The sequence below is a fragment of the Myxine glutinosa genome, chromosome 4, assembly GCF_964187855.1.
Source record: "Myxine glutinosa chromosome 4, kmMyxGlut1.1, whole genome shotgun sequence".
Lineage (NCBI taxonomy): Eukaryota > Metazoa > Chordata > Myxini > Myxiniformes > Myxinidae > Myxine > Myxine glutinosa.
Genome location: NC_136264.1, coordinates 131,863,144 through 131,876,255, shown reverse-complemented (window position 1 = coordinate 131,876,255; position 13,112 = coordinate 131,863,144). Strand labels below are relative to the sequence as shown.

At 43.3% G+C, this 13,112-nt stretch overlaps 1 protein-coding gene across 4 annotated transcripts in view; it reads left to right on the top strand.

Moving 5' to 3' along the window:
• Positions 1-3,516, top strand: part of LOC137425225 (DNA topoisomerase 3-beta-1-like) — a 36,196-nt gene extending 32,680 nt beyond the window's left edge. For all 4 annotated transcript variants that reach the window (XM_078776429.1, XM_078776427.1, XM_078776428.1 and 1 more), the window contains one exon: positions 2,908-3,516. In XM_078776429.1, the coding sequence (XP_078632555.1) occupies positions 2,908-3,275 (368 nt within the window). In that variant the 3' untranslated portion in view covers positions 3,276-3,516. The remainder of the gene's footprint in view (positions 1-2,907) is intronic.
• Positions 3,517-13,112: the final 9,596 nt, after the last annotated feature.

Below are 13,112 nucleotides of genomic sequence, written 5' to 3'. Positions count from 1 at the left end.
TCCCATAAATCATAACACTTCTCACACATGCAGCGTACACCTTTCCCTTCAGCTTCAACGACACTCCCCTCCTCGTCAACACGCCACTCAGTTCCCGAAACTTCTTCCATGCATATCTCACTCCAGCAACCGTTGCTGAGTCTGATCCACCTTCTCCATTATTGGATTATTCTGCATTACAGTCACGTAAAAAAGTAAGTACACTCCATGTAAAGTTTTGACTTTTTCAACATATTTCAACATACAGCTATTTGATCTTCATTTCAACAATATTGATAGATAAAGGTGATATAATATAACAAATATCATGAAACATTTACATTTTGTAGTCCATTGTATAATTAAAATAAACATAAATGCAAATTTCGCATGTGGAAAAAGTAAGTACACCGCATGAAATGTTTTTAAAATCTTTTTAACATATGTGGACATATCAATATTTGATCTTCATTTAAACAGTATCTATAGATAAAGGTGATCTAATTGAACAAAAAACAATGAACAATTGACTTTGCAAAAATTAATTCAACAAAAAATTAACAGAGATGCCATTTCCTTCTGTGGGAAAAGTAAGTACACCCTTGGCTCTAATAGATGGTATTGCCCCCTTTGGCAGAAACAACCTCAAGTAGGCATTTCTTATAACTGTCTACCAGTCTCTGACATCAACTGGGAGAAATTTTTGTCCATTCCTCCATGCAGAATTCTTTCAGCTGTGCGATATTTGAGGGGTTTCTTGCATGCACAGCTCGTTTCAAATCCCCCCACAACATCTCGATGGGATTTAGATCCGGGCTTTGACTTGGCCATTCCAGAACCCTCCATTTCTTTCTTTTCAGCCATTCCTTGGTGGATTTACTGGTATGTTTGGGGTCATTGTCATGTTGCAAGGTCCACGTTCGGTTGAGCTTCAACTTTCCGACAGATGGCCTCACATTATCCTCAAGCACCCTCTGGTACAATGAAGAATTCATAGTGGATTCTATGATGGTGAGCTGCCCAGGCTCTGATGCAGCAAAGCTGCCCCAAACCATAATATTTCCACCACCATGCTTTACAGTTGGTATCAGGTTCTTGTGGTCAAATGCTGTCTGGTTTTCGCCAAATATGTCTTCTGGTACTGTGGCCAAATAGCTCTACCTTTGACTCATCTGTCCAGAGCACATTGTTCCCGAAGTGCTGGTTTTTGCCAAGGTGTTCATTGGCAAACTTAGTCTTGCCCTGATGTTCTTTCTGGACAGCAAAGGTTTCCTCCTGGCACACCTCCCATGTAGATCAAATTTCTGCAGCCTCTTTCTTTTGTAGACTCGTGCACTTTGATATCAACAGCGGCAAGAGCTACCTGTAGGTCCCGTGATGACATTCTAGGGTTCTTCGAGACTTCTTTCAGCATCTTGCGGTCTGCTCTCGGGCTGAACTTGCTGGGGCGACCTGGCCTGAACAAGTTGGCAGTTGTTTGGAATCTCTCCACTTGTAGATGCTCTTCTGGACAGTCAAATGATTGATTTCAAATTATTTGGAGATCTTTTTAAATCCCTTTCCAGACTCGTAGGCATCTATAACCTTCTTTCTGAAGGCCTCAGAGAGCTCTTTTGATCTAGGCATGGTGACGCCGCACACTTCAACAACAAAGAGCAAACCAAACTAAATGTCTGAGGTTTAAATAAGACAGGTTCCTCCAAGATCCTCTCTAATGATGTTCTAATCATTTGCACCTGAGCTGGTGCACCTGATTCAAATTTTAGGTATTTGAAGTAGTGATAAATGTAGGGGTGTACTTACTTTTTCCACATGCGAAATTTGCATTTATGTTTATTTAAATTATACAATGGACTACAAAATGTAAATGTTTCATGATATTTGTTATATTATATCACCTTTATCTATCAATATTGTTGAAATGAAGATCAAATAGCTGTATGTTGAAATATGTTGAAAAAGTCAAAACTTTACATGGGGTGTACTTACTTTTTCACATGACTGTATATTGGAGTGAAAAGTTTTGAAGCAAAATACATTTTATGTGGAGAGTGTGACTATTTAGATTACAATCACTTTCAGCTTCCCACTGAATTAAATAGAGATTGTCACTGGCTGGCATCTCTGTGTGGCAAAGGAGGCCCATTGGTGTTTGCAGCAACGAGTCGAGACCAGGAATGTTGTGTGAATTTAAATTGGGAAAACCCTCATATATTTTACAACCACAATTATTACACCAAACTGAGATGGGCACCCATCACCAAAATAAATAAATAAATAAATATTGTGCAATTTCAAGGGATTTCAAAGAAGAAGATTGTAATCTGAATGAATTAATTGAATTGTAAACATGTAAACAACATAAATTGTGAACAACAAATCTGAATGAATTGTAAACCTGCTGAATGGAGAAGGTGGATCAGACTCGGCGACGGTTGCTAGAGTGAGATGTGCATGGATGACACAAATTTGGTGCACAAATGATGAATTGCGAAAGATGATGGGAATAGAGCCTGTGATGGATGCTGTGAAGAGAAACAGTTTGAGATGGTTTGGTCATGTGTTGAGGAAGGATGAAAGTGACTGGTTGAGAAGAATGATGGAAATGAATGTAGAAGGAAGTGGAGGATGGGGAAGACCGAGAAAGACTTGGTTAAAGGTGGTGGAAGAAGAAAAGTGGGCAAGGGGGTTAACAAGGAGATGTAGAAAATAGGGCAAAATGGAGAAGATTGTCATGGGGACCGCAAGGCTAACCCCCGCTCTAGCAGGGAAAATGGCCTTAAAATGCCTGTTGTTGTGTTTTGTTGTACAAGGGATTTCAACCACAACTATGCATTGATCCAATTTTTTTGCAATGAGCAACTGTTTCATTCTTTCACACACTTAAAATTGTCTTCTTCTTTGCTCTAACCCTAAACCAATGTCCAGCCCAGGCAGCTGCCTCAGATATGGAGGACGGAACCTTCGGTTGTGCCCGGTCCTCTCTCGGCGTATGTCCTACTTGCGAGGCCTCGCTTGTGCGAGTGGAATATCCAAACTCCGCTCCCTCTCCCCTCCTCAACTCTGCCCCATTGCACATTGGCTGCATGTTCTGCGACTCGGCCCTCTCGCCCCTCGTCGATTCTCCCACCGTGAGAGTAGGTTCCGAGGGGTCCACCGGTCGCGGTAGCCGTCGGGGTGGGCGGAGAGGCAGGGGGTCTGGAAGAAGTGGATGGGGATCTGGAGGACAAGGAGAAGCCGGAAGAGGCCACAGACCCAGAGATAAGATGGCTGCCTTGGCGGCTTACTTTGTGTAATCTTCAGTTCTGTTGCATTGTTAACATACTAGTATCGATAACTGAGGGATCATCAGGTCAAGAGGAAACTCAAAAACCCCAAGTGTAAGCGGTATGGCTTGACTGGTGGATCACAAGGTTTGCACATGTTTGCTGTTTTGCAAACCAGGGTTTACAAAAGTGTTCTTTAAACTTTCTAGTACATGAATGTTTCTTAATTTGACTTTCATTTGAAGCCAGAAAAGTAAAGCTATGGATTTTTCATTAGTCCCTTGGATTTATTTGTGTGAGAATTGTTCAACTTTGACCTGGGTTTGACTTTTGTTTTTAAAAGGTACATGGTTAATACTGTAACTTTATCTTTCTCATGTGGGTGACCAATTACCATCACATGTATCATGCTTTAATGCATGCGCTGAAAATCAACATGGTGGCAAATAAGGTAACAGTGTGAAGGTGGAAATAATTACAACTTTTGTTCAATTAAACCATCAAGCCTGTTGAAATTTACAGACGAGTGCCTGCACAATTTGATGAGGTTTGTCGGCCGAGGATATCCGCCTTTGAATGATCAGTCATGCGACGATGGACATGAATGTGTACTTGTACATAATTAACCCCATGTGCCACAACATGGCCACCTTGATCAACTGCAAACCTCGGGTGGACTGACAATCCAATTCTGACCGACCAAGAGTGTCCAAAGCTGCAGAAGACCTTAGAAACCGTATCTTTTTCTGTAATATATTTAAGCCGGTTATAAACACAAGGCCGCTACCCAAATTGAAAGTACCCTTGTAGTTTAATTGGTATTTTACCAGTCATTGTTTGTACCAATGATCAGTCGCCCTAAACCTTATGCCACTACTCTTATTTTAAGGGAAGGGAAATACTTAATTGGTGAAGGGATAGTGTAGGGATAGTTGGTGTAGTGAAGTTCATGTTTCGTTATTGATTGCTGCTGTTCCATCATGCGTTTCGAGAGTAAGGCCCGATTCTACGCAGCAGGAAATTGCTAAATACCATACCATTGTCCACCCTGCCGATGATGTCACAAGAGTGATAAGATTTTGCTGTCAGTTATATTCAAAGGATTCGAGCAATTTGTGTAAACCATCACACTGATGTATACTGTCGGACCCCGCTATTCGTGGGGGATACGTTCCTGGAAAGTGCCGCGAATGATGGGGCATTGTTTCAATGGAAAAAGGGGGAATTGGTTCCTGAATCGTGAAAATCCGTGAATGGTGAGGCAAAATCCGCGAATGCATGCCATGCCATTGTTTCAACGGGGGAAAGGGAGGCAGCTAATTGCACTAATATATACTGTGGAGTGTTTTCATTCTGTACAGGAACTCGCAGGAATGATGTGTTATGCAGCTGGTGGAATATCCGCGAAGCTGTTCACAGTGTGAATGATGGGATATCATGTGAAGCTGCTCACAGTGTGAATGACGGGATATCACGCGAAGCAATGTTTACCATGTGAATGACAGGATATCCCATGAAGCAATGTTTACCATGTGAATGACAGGATATCCCGTGAAGCAATGTTTAGCATGTGAATGGTGGGATATCCCGCAAAGGTCGTTTGACTGTGAAAGTTGTGAAAACGCAAAGCACAGCGCCACAAATGTAGAAGCAGGTCATGCTCGCTGCTCGTAGATTTTTTTTGCTCCGTTTTTGCCGCTCTGTGGAAAATCCCCTCTATCTCTTTGCTGATGACTCCATTCTCTGCCGCGCCATACCTCATCCCTCAGATCGGCAGGCTGCAGCCTCCTCACTCTCTGCAGACCTGGACAAAATCACAGACTTGTCAAACAAGTGGAACATGTCTTTCAATCCTGACAAATCTCACACTCTCACTATGTCTCTCCGAAAAGACTGACTGGCCTCTAAAGGTGGTTCTATGTGAATGACAGGATGCAACCGACGTTGAAACAGTACGTTATTAACAGATATATAGTCACACGGCTTCACGGACAGACCGTGTTTTTTCGGTTATATATATATATACTACATAAGAGCCTGCACCCTCGCCGTTGGTCTGTCTGTCTGTCTGTCTGTGTGTGTGTGTGTCTGTGTGTGTGTGTGTCTGTGTCGCCATTTTTCTCAGAGATGGCTGAACAGATCTTCGTCAAACTTTCAGAGGTTCATCAGTGAGTTTCTGGAAGTGTTTTAGGCAAACAATTATATATTTTTCTTTGGGAATTTTTTTCTTTTTATTTTTTAAATCGCTCTTTTGTGCCTGCCTTTTTAAATTAATGACAGTTATAATTATATACAAGTACACATTCACATAAATAAATACAAAACAATTTGCAAACATTTGAACACTAAATCAAACAATTCCGGAAGTGTACGAAGTTGGTAGCAAGGGTTCTTCTTCTTCCTGAAAGTCATCACACTTAACTCAGAAACGTGATGAACTGCACATTCACCAGCATATATTCAACGAAAAGGTAAAATGATGATTTGACATTTGTGATGGATTCTGATTTGGATGTAATTGCTTTTCCATTATATTTGCCCTCATTTCAAATATGTTAATGTTTCTTTTTCGCTTGAGCTATAAACACTTTTACTCCAGTTATAAACACTTGTATACTTTACTCGGGGTACAAATACAAATATAACTTTGTCTGGGGGGTAACATAGGCTATGTGGCCGCGGCCTCATTCGGGAGTGTGGGAGATGGGGAGAGTGGCGTAAATTCTCTATGTAAATGTGTACCGTGTGGCGCCTCCTGGAGTTGGTGGCAGGGGTATTACAATTTTCTTTTTTACCTGGGCAACACTGAGGTTAAAGCACTCCTTGCACGGGTAAATTTTTTCTCCATCTCATCCCCCTCCCCCAAAACGGAGGGGCCTGTCAAAGCCAAACCCCCCCCCCCCCAAAATATATATATATATGCAGTATATCTTACCCCTCTCTCTCCCCTCACCTCTTGCACCCCTCCCCCTTCCACTACCCCCATTTTCTTCCTCACACCTCCCTCTCCTGCCTCCTCTCCCCCTCCCCCCCTAACCCCCCGCCCCCACACACAGGTACTCCTGCTAGTATTATATATATATATATATGATTGCACATAATCATCACTGATCAGTTAGTTACCCATAAGGCAGTGCAGAAAAACAAGATAGTATAGTTTTCAGTGTCTTCTTCTCATACTATGAGAGATGTCTGTCTTTGTGTGTCACCATTTTTATCAGAGATGACCAAACGGATCTTCATCAAACTTTCAGAAGTTCTTCGTCGAGTGCAGGGGAGTGTTTAAGCAAAAATGGGAAAAATTGGATTTTTTTAAAAATCGTGAATTATTATTATTATTTTTATTCGTGATATCATAAACTCGTGGATTATAGAAGTGTTTTAGGTCCCCACAAAGAAATGGGGGACAAGACTAAATTATATTTCTTCAAAATGCCGACAGAATTATAACAACACCGAGCAACGCCGGTTACCGCTGCTAGTGCAGTACAAGGTCTGTATACATAGAGACACCCTGTATATATTGTTATGAATTTTGGGGTAGTGATATATATAGATTTAGGTAGATCTGCATAGGTAGGTGCTCCGATGATCGTGGGTAGCAAGAACCACTTCGATGTACAGTAAGTCAGGGACCTGTGTAGCCCGGATGTCGGATAAGTTGGATATTTGTCCCCGCCACGAGGGGGCGGGGCATGCTATTTAGTTCAGGGATTATGTTAATTCCCTTGTACGTCGTTCCCTCTGTGATCATTCCTTTGTCCCGTATGGCAACGCACATAGACACTAGTTAGGAATCCATCCCCATTAGCACACACACTAATTAAATCCCCCCTAATAATAAAACTCACCGGAAGCCAGTTTGGGGCACTGCCGGTGGAGCCGCAGCCAGCTACAGCACCAGTTCGCATAGCAACACTCATCATACGAGGCAGGACGAAGGCCGCCGATTGGCAGAGTAAGGAAGGACTTGTGATTGGCCAAGGGTGGGGCAAGAAGCTTCCCTGGGATTGGTGGAAGGAAGGGAGCAAGACATGACATACTGATTGGCCACCGACCGATGAAGTGAGGAGGAGAGCGCGAAGTGCTCGGCCAATGGTAAAGGACTGACAGGGGAAGAACATTCGAGAGGTCGAGAGGCGACGGACTGATTGGTAGGGAGGGTCGGTGATGTCAGACGACGAGCGACAAAAGAACTCGCGAGCCTGCATTTTCTTCTTCTTGTTTTGGATGCCATAGCGAATGGTCGTGGACCGACATATTCTCTCTCTCCCTTTGTGCTCTCGGTTTTGGACTGTTCTCTTGCGCTTGGACCTTCTGCCTGCCCTGGAGTTCCCTTACGTTCCGCTCAATTGTCTTGCCTTCAGACTTTGGTGGAGAGACGGTTGAGCGAGCACGAAGAGTTGGGTTTTCCGTGCGAGCGAAGGGCGTACCAGCGCGGCTTGCGACTGCAGCGTGGAGAAGCAGGGGCGAAGCTTGCCGCTCTGCAGCGTACGCTGGCCTAGCAGTGCGTGAACAAGGGCGCGTCAAGGCCTTCTTCCCACCAACCGGAGCCGTGTTCGGACGACGTGCTCGAGCCTGACGATCCCTGACACACCTCAGCCAGACGGAGATAAGCTGCACCACACACGCACGACGACACCTTTAATTTACTATATCCTCCTTTGTTTGATGTATGCGTCTGGTATAGGAGCGCTCATTAGGGGGTTTTAGATTTATCGTCGCGTTTCCTTGTCCCGGCATTCCACTTAATAAATCTTATTCTTTGTACATTTTACATCAGTCTTGGGTTGAGTTGATTTGCAGGGTGAACACGCCTGTGCGGGGCCCGTACAGGTGAGTCGGTATTCTTCTTCCTTCTCGCATATCATCCGTCAATGAAGGCGTTCACTTCAATTGATAACGCTCGTTTCCATCCGTGGCTTACTCTCGGTCTTAACAGAGAGCAGTCACACGACAATATGTATACACAATACACATACACACGACTACAAAGTTGACCATAAACCCCTATGCCATATCAGCCCTTGCCGAAAGGGTATTCAGCAACAAGGATAGGGCTGTAAATACAGACTTGGCATTTAATATGGAATTTTTTTTTTTCTTGACTTAGGTTTACTTTCTTAACTCAGTATATCAATCTGGTGAGTTTCTTTTACACTTTGGTGATTTATTTGTTCAAAGAACCATGTCACTGATTGTCTGTCGCAGCAAGAAGTCAACAACAGGATTATATCTCAGGTGGCAAAATGTACGGACAGGTGCATTTGATGATTGGCTTCACAGTCGGGCATACAAGGGTTGTTGCGTTCTGTATTAGTGGAAAACAACTGCTGCACGTCTCCAAAAGTTATTGCCGCTTCCTCTGGAGATGGTCCGTAAACTCGACAATGCTGTTTGTCATGGAGTGGTGGCTTTACGAAATTACGGCATGAAACAGCGTGCTATTGCTCGGCAGTATGGCATCACTCAAGGTCAGGTGTCAAAGATCCTGAAACGAAATGCTCAGAGGGGTGTCCCTACTCCAATACTGAGGCCAGGACGTCCCCGCAGAACCACATGGAGGGATGATCGCCAGCTGCACCGGTTAGTCCACAATGGCCGTACCAAGTCAGCTAATCGGCTTAGGGTTGAGTGGCAGCAACTGACAAATGTGCCCGTATCCAGAAGGCTAGTCAACCAACGACTGGTTCAACCAGGCTATCGTGCCAGGCGTCCCCTGAGAAAGCCACACCTGACCAGACAACACCGCCAGCGCAGATTGCAGTGGGCTAGAGAGCACCGTCAACGGCAGCCAGGACACTGGAATCACGTGATCTTCAGTGACGAGTCTAGATTTCTGGTCTATCGTCAAGATGGCCGCGTCCAAGTGCGCAGACAAGTGCATGAAAGCTACAACGAAGATTGTATAGTGCCAAGAGTCCAAGCTGGAGGTGGTGGGGTGACCGTTTGGGCTGCTTTTCATGCAGGGGGCAAAACTGACCTGGTTGTTCTGAATGGAAACCTGAACCAGTTCAAGTACAGGGTCATTCTGGAAGAAACATTGCTTCCATTTGCTCGTGCAGCCTTTCGAGGAAACTTTGTCTTCCAAGATGACAATGCACGGCCTCATCGTGCTCGCATGATCCAACACTTTCATGCTGACCGTGGTGTAGAGCATATGGAGTGGCCTGCCATGTCCCCGGATATGAATCCGATAGAGAACTTGTGGGCAGAATTAACGCGTCAAATCGACCACTTGGACCAGCAGCCGACCTCTGTGCGTGAATTGCAGCAGGATATTGTCACTGCATGGCAATTGATTCTTGTCCAAACTTTGGCAAATCTCGTGAACAGCATGCCTCAACATCTACGTGCTCTCCTGAATGCTCGTGGGGGTTACACGAAGTACTGAACTGTAATTTTACTGTCCGTAATCCCAGTCGTAATTTAACTTTTGTTTTTGTTGAAATTATTTTTGGCTAATGTGCAAAATAAAGAGATACTTCTGGAAAACGTACAGAAGTTTAACACAGTACTGTCCATGAATCGAGTTCGATATCAGTTTACATCACTTTCAAGGATCAATTTATTTGTTTTGAAATGTCAAATGTGGTTTTTGTTTCTTTTAAAGGTCACATTAACAAAATCTAGAATAATTTCAACATAATTCCAATGAACTTTTGGTTCTAAGACATCTTGAAAAGTAAGTTCACCCCCACAAAAAAAAATTCCATATTAAATGCCAAGTCTGTAGATCCAACTGGAAGAGCAAAGATCAAACGGGGAGCGAAAAATGTGGAACAACCTGGACCTTAAAGCATCATGAACGAGAACTACAATCGGTAGAGAGCATACCTCCGCCAGGCTGGACAGTTTAGGTTTTGTATCCACTGATGGGCCAGATCAGGATCCGGACTTAAAACAAAATCGAATCGGCTTGTTCTTGTCACCTATCCAACTCGTCCACCAAGTTTTGTCATAACTCATCCACTCGCTTTTCATCCAATCTCTGAAAGGTGAAGAATCACTCAGTAATTAGTAATTCTCGTATCCGAATCCACATTCAGATCGTCACCAAGTTTCGTCAAAATCTGTCCACAACTTTATGAGATGTCCTGCTATATATATATATATATATATATATATATATATATATATATATATATATATATATATATATATGGTTTTTGGCCATATCTCCCAATGGTGATGAATTACTTTAAAAATTCTAATATCCTGATCTTCACCAAATCGAATAATTTCGTCAAGGTGACACACCCAACCTCTCCACTATATTTTCGCCAAATCCATCCACAACTTTTTGAGATATCTGTTCACAGACAAACAGCCAGTGGTGAAAACATGACCTCCGCCCACCTTCGGTAACTATAAAGTTCATGGAACATTTATACCCGACGCAGCGTTACTTCATCTTCTATACCTCTTCTCTCTATATTATAAAAGAATGTTTTCGTTTGTTTGTCTGCGCAAGCAAATCTCCTGAACGGTGAAAGATAGGAGGAAACCTCTAATACAAAAAATGTCGGGACGGGCTCCTGGAAGGTTTTAGGCTAGGTGGCGAGGCCGGTTGAGGCCGCTTCAGCCGGGCCGGGCCCATTTCGCAATTAAAAGCTGAGCTGAATTATAGTAGTCAATCTTCTACGGCCGTGAGTAAAAGCTGAATTATGGTATTAAATTTATTCAAAAAGAACCAAAAATGTCAGGACAGGCCCCGGGAAGGTTATAGGCTAGGTGGCGAGGCCGGTCGAGGCCCACCTCAGCTGAGCTGGGCCCATTTCACAATTAAAAGCCGAGCTGAATTATAGTAGTCAATCTTCTACGGCCGCGAGTAAAAGCTGAATTATGGTAGTAAATTCATTCAAAAAGAACCAAAAATGTGGGGACGGGCCCCGGGAAGGTTATAGGCTGTGGCGAGGCCGCGTCGGCCGAGCTGGGCCCATTTCACAATTAAAAGCTGAGCTGAATTATAGAAGTCAATCGTCTACGGTCGCGAGTAAAAGCTGAATTATAGTAGTAAATTCATTCAAAAAGAACCCAGGCAACGGCGGGTGCTTTCGGCTAGTTTTTAATAAAATAATGATTTTAATGATCATTTTTTAAGAATCCAAAAATTTAGTGCTGTTTAAGTAATCCAGAAGCAATCCCAAACACTATCCCATTGAACCTTTATTTAAATTGAAGTACTGCAAGAATGGAGATGCTGGGAAGTATTATGATAGATCATTTGTGTTCTACAGTGTCAGGTATGTAATTCAATTTGAATAAAAGAAAGATTGATAATATAATAGGCGTATTATTAAATTGATTCGGGAATTTACCGCCGTTTTCCCCCAGCGGCTATTACATCACCCTATCTCACACGTTACATTAGTTCTTAATGTATGCTTGTGTCCTTTATGACATCCTTAAAAACAGTCCGTTCCCTGTTTGGAATGATTTTCAATTTCGTTTGAATGCCAGGCAGGCAGAGTAAACATATTATCTCACTCTGGGTGTCTCCTTGTATTCATGAAGCAAAATATACTGTAATCCATTTAACTGTTTTTTATATTTTGTTTTTTGTATACAAGATCGAGGCGCGTGTAAGAGCTTGCACATTAAGCACACATTATCACAAAAAAAAATAACGGACACATAAAACAATAAAGGGAGGGGGAGACAAGATGGGAAGAGAGGAAAGCACACAAGCACAACAGTAGAGAACAGGGACATTAGGAGATCTATGGGAGGGAGAGGGCTAGGGGAGAGGGGAGGAGGGGAAGGGAAGGGGTACATGGTATAAAACAAATGAACACTACGAGGAATTTCAGGAAATAAGTTGGGGATTGAAAGAGGTGGATTTGGGGTGTATTGACGGGGGTAGAAAAGATCAAAGTTTTGGATGGGGGAAGATAAGAGATGCTGGTGAACAGCTGTTTTAAAGACCTGGAGGGAGGAGTGGGATTGAAGAGAGTGAGGGAGTTTGTTCCAGAGGCGGGAAAAAAGAGGAATGAAGGAGTGAAGGTGAGCAGAGAGTCTTGATTTTGGCAGTTTAACCATAAGAGGGTTGCTGGCAGATCTTGTGCGACCTGTAGGAATATTTGGGGGACAGAGCACAGAGAGAGCTGGGGGAGCAAGGCCGGAGAGGAGCCGGTAGAAGACAGAAAGACCACCAACCTGCCTGCGGTGAGAGTGAAAAGCCCTCAGAATCAGCTTCATCGCAGGAGATTCCAGAATTTCTATGAGAATCTCTGCTGCATTCATACGATTTCATTCGGTGGAAATTCTGATCACCCGTGCCGGAGGTGCTTCCAATCCAATATCCATAAGTTACTTTATCCAGGACTTTGGTGCTGCTGAAGTAGCATCTCGGCACAGGATACATAGTGTGGTTTGTCAATATAGTTTTCACATTGCTCGTCGGGGCAGGAATTTATAATTGGTTTGTGGCTGCAGCACACAGTGGCATCCTCTTGCAAGACACCCCAGAATCGTTGATGTACACCAGCGAATGCTAAAGGACAAGTCACCAGACAATTTCCCTCCCAATAATGGTGTACCCATCGACAGAACGCCTCGTCTGCGAAGCACCAATCAGTCTATGCCAGAGTCGGGAATCAAACCCAGATTAGACAGTTCAAAACAATCCATGAGATGCAGTTACAACTGTGGAATTTGAAATTTTTAAAATGGGCAGAACATTTTCGTGTTATGTGAATGCATATTATGATGGGACACGTATCCACGAATTTTTAAATATTTTCCTTTGAGTAACATATTATTTATTCGTTTTAGAAACACAAATTCCTGCTCCCTGGGAGCTCGTGCTGTGCTGAGTCTTGAACAAAAATGATGAAACGTGTTGAGCAACCACACTCAACACAT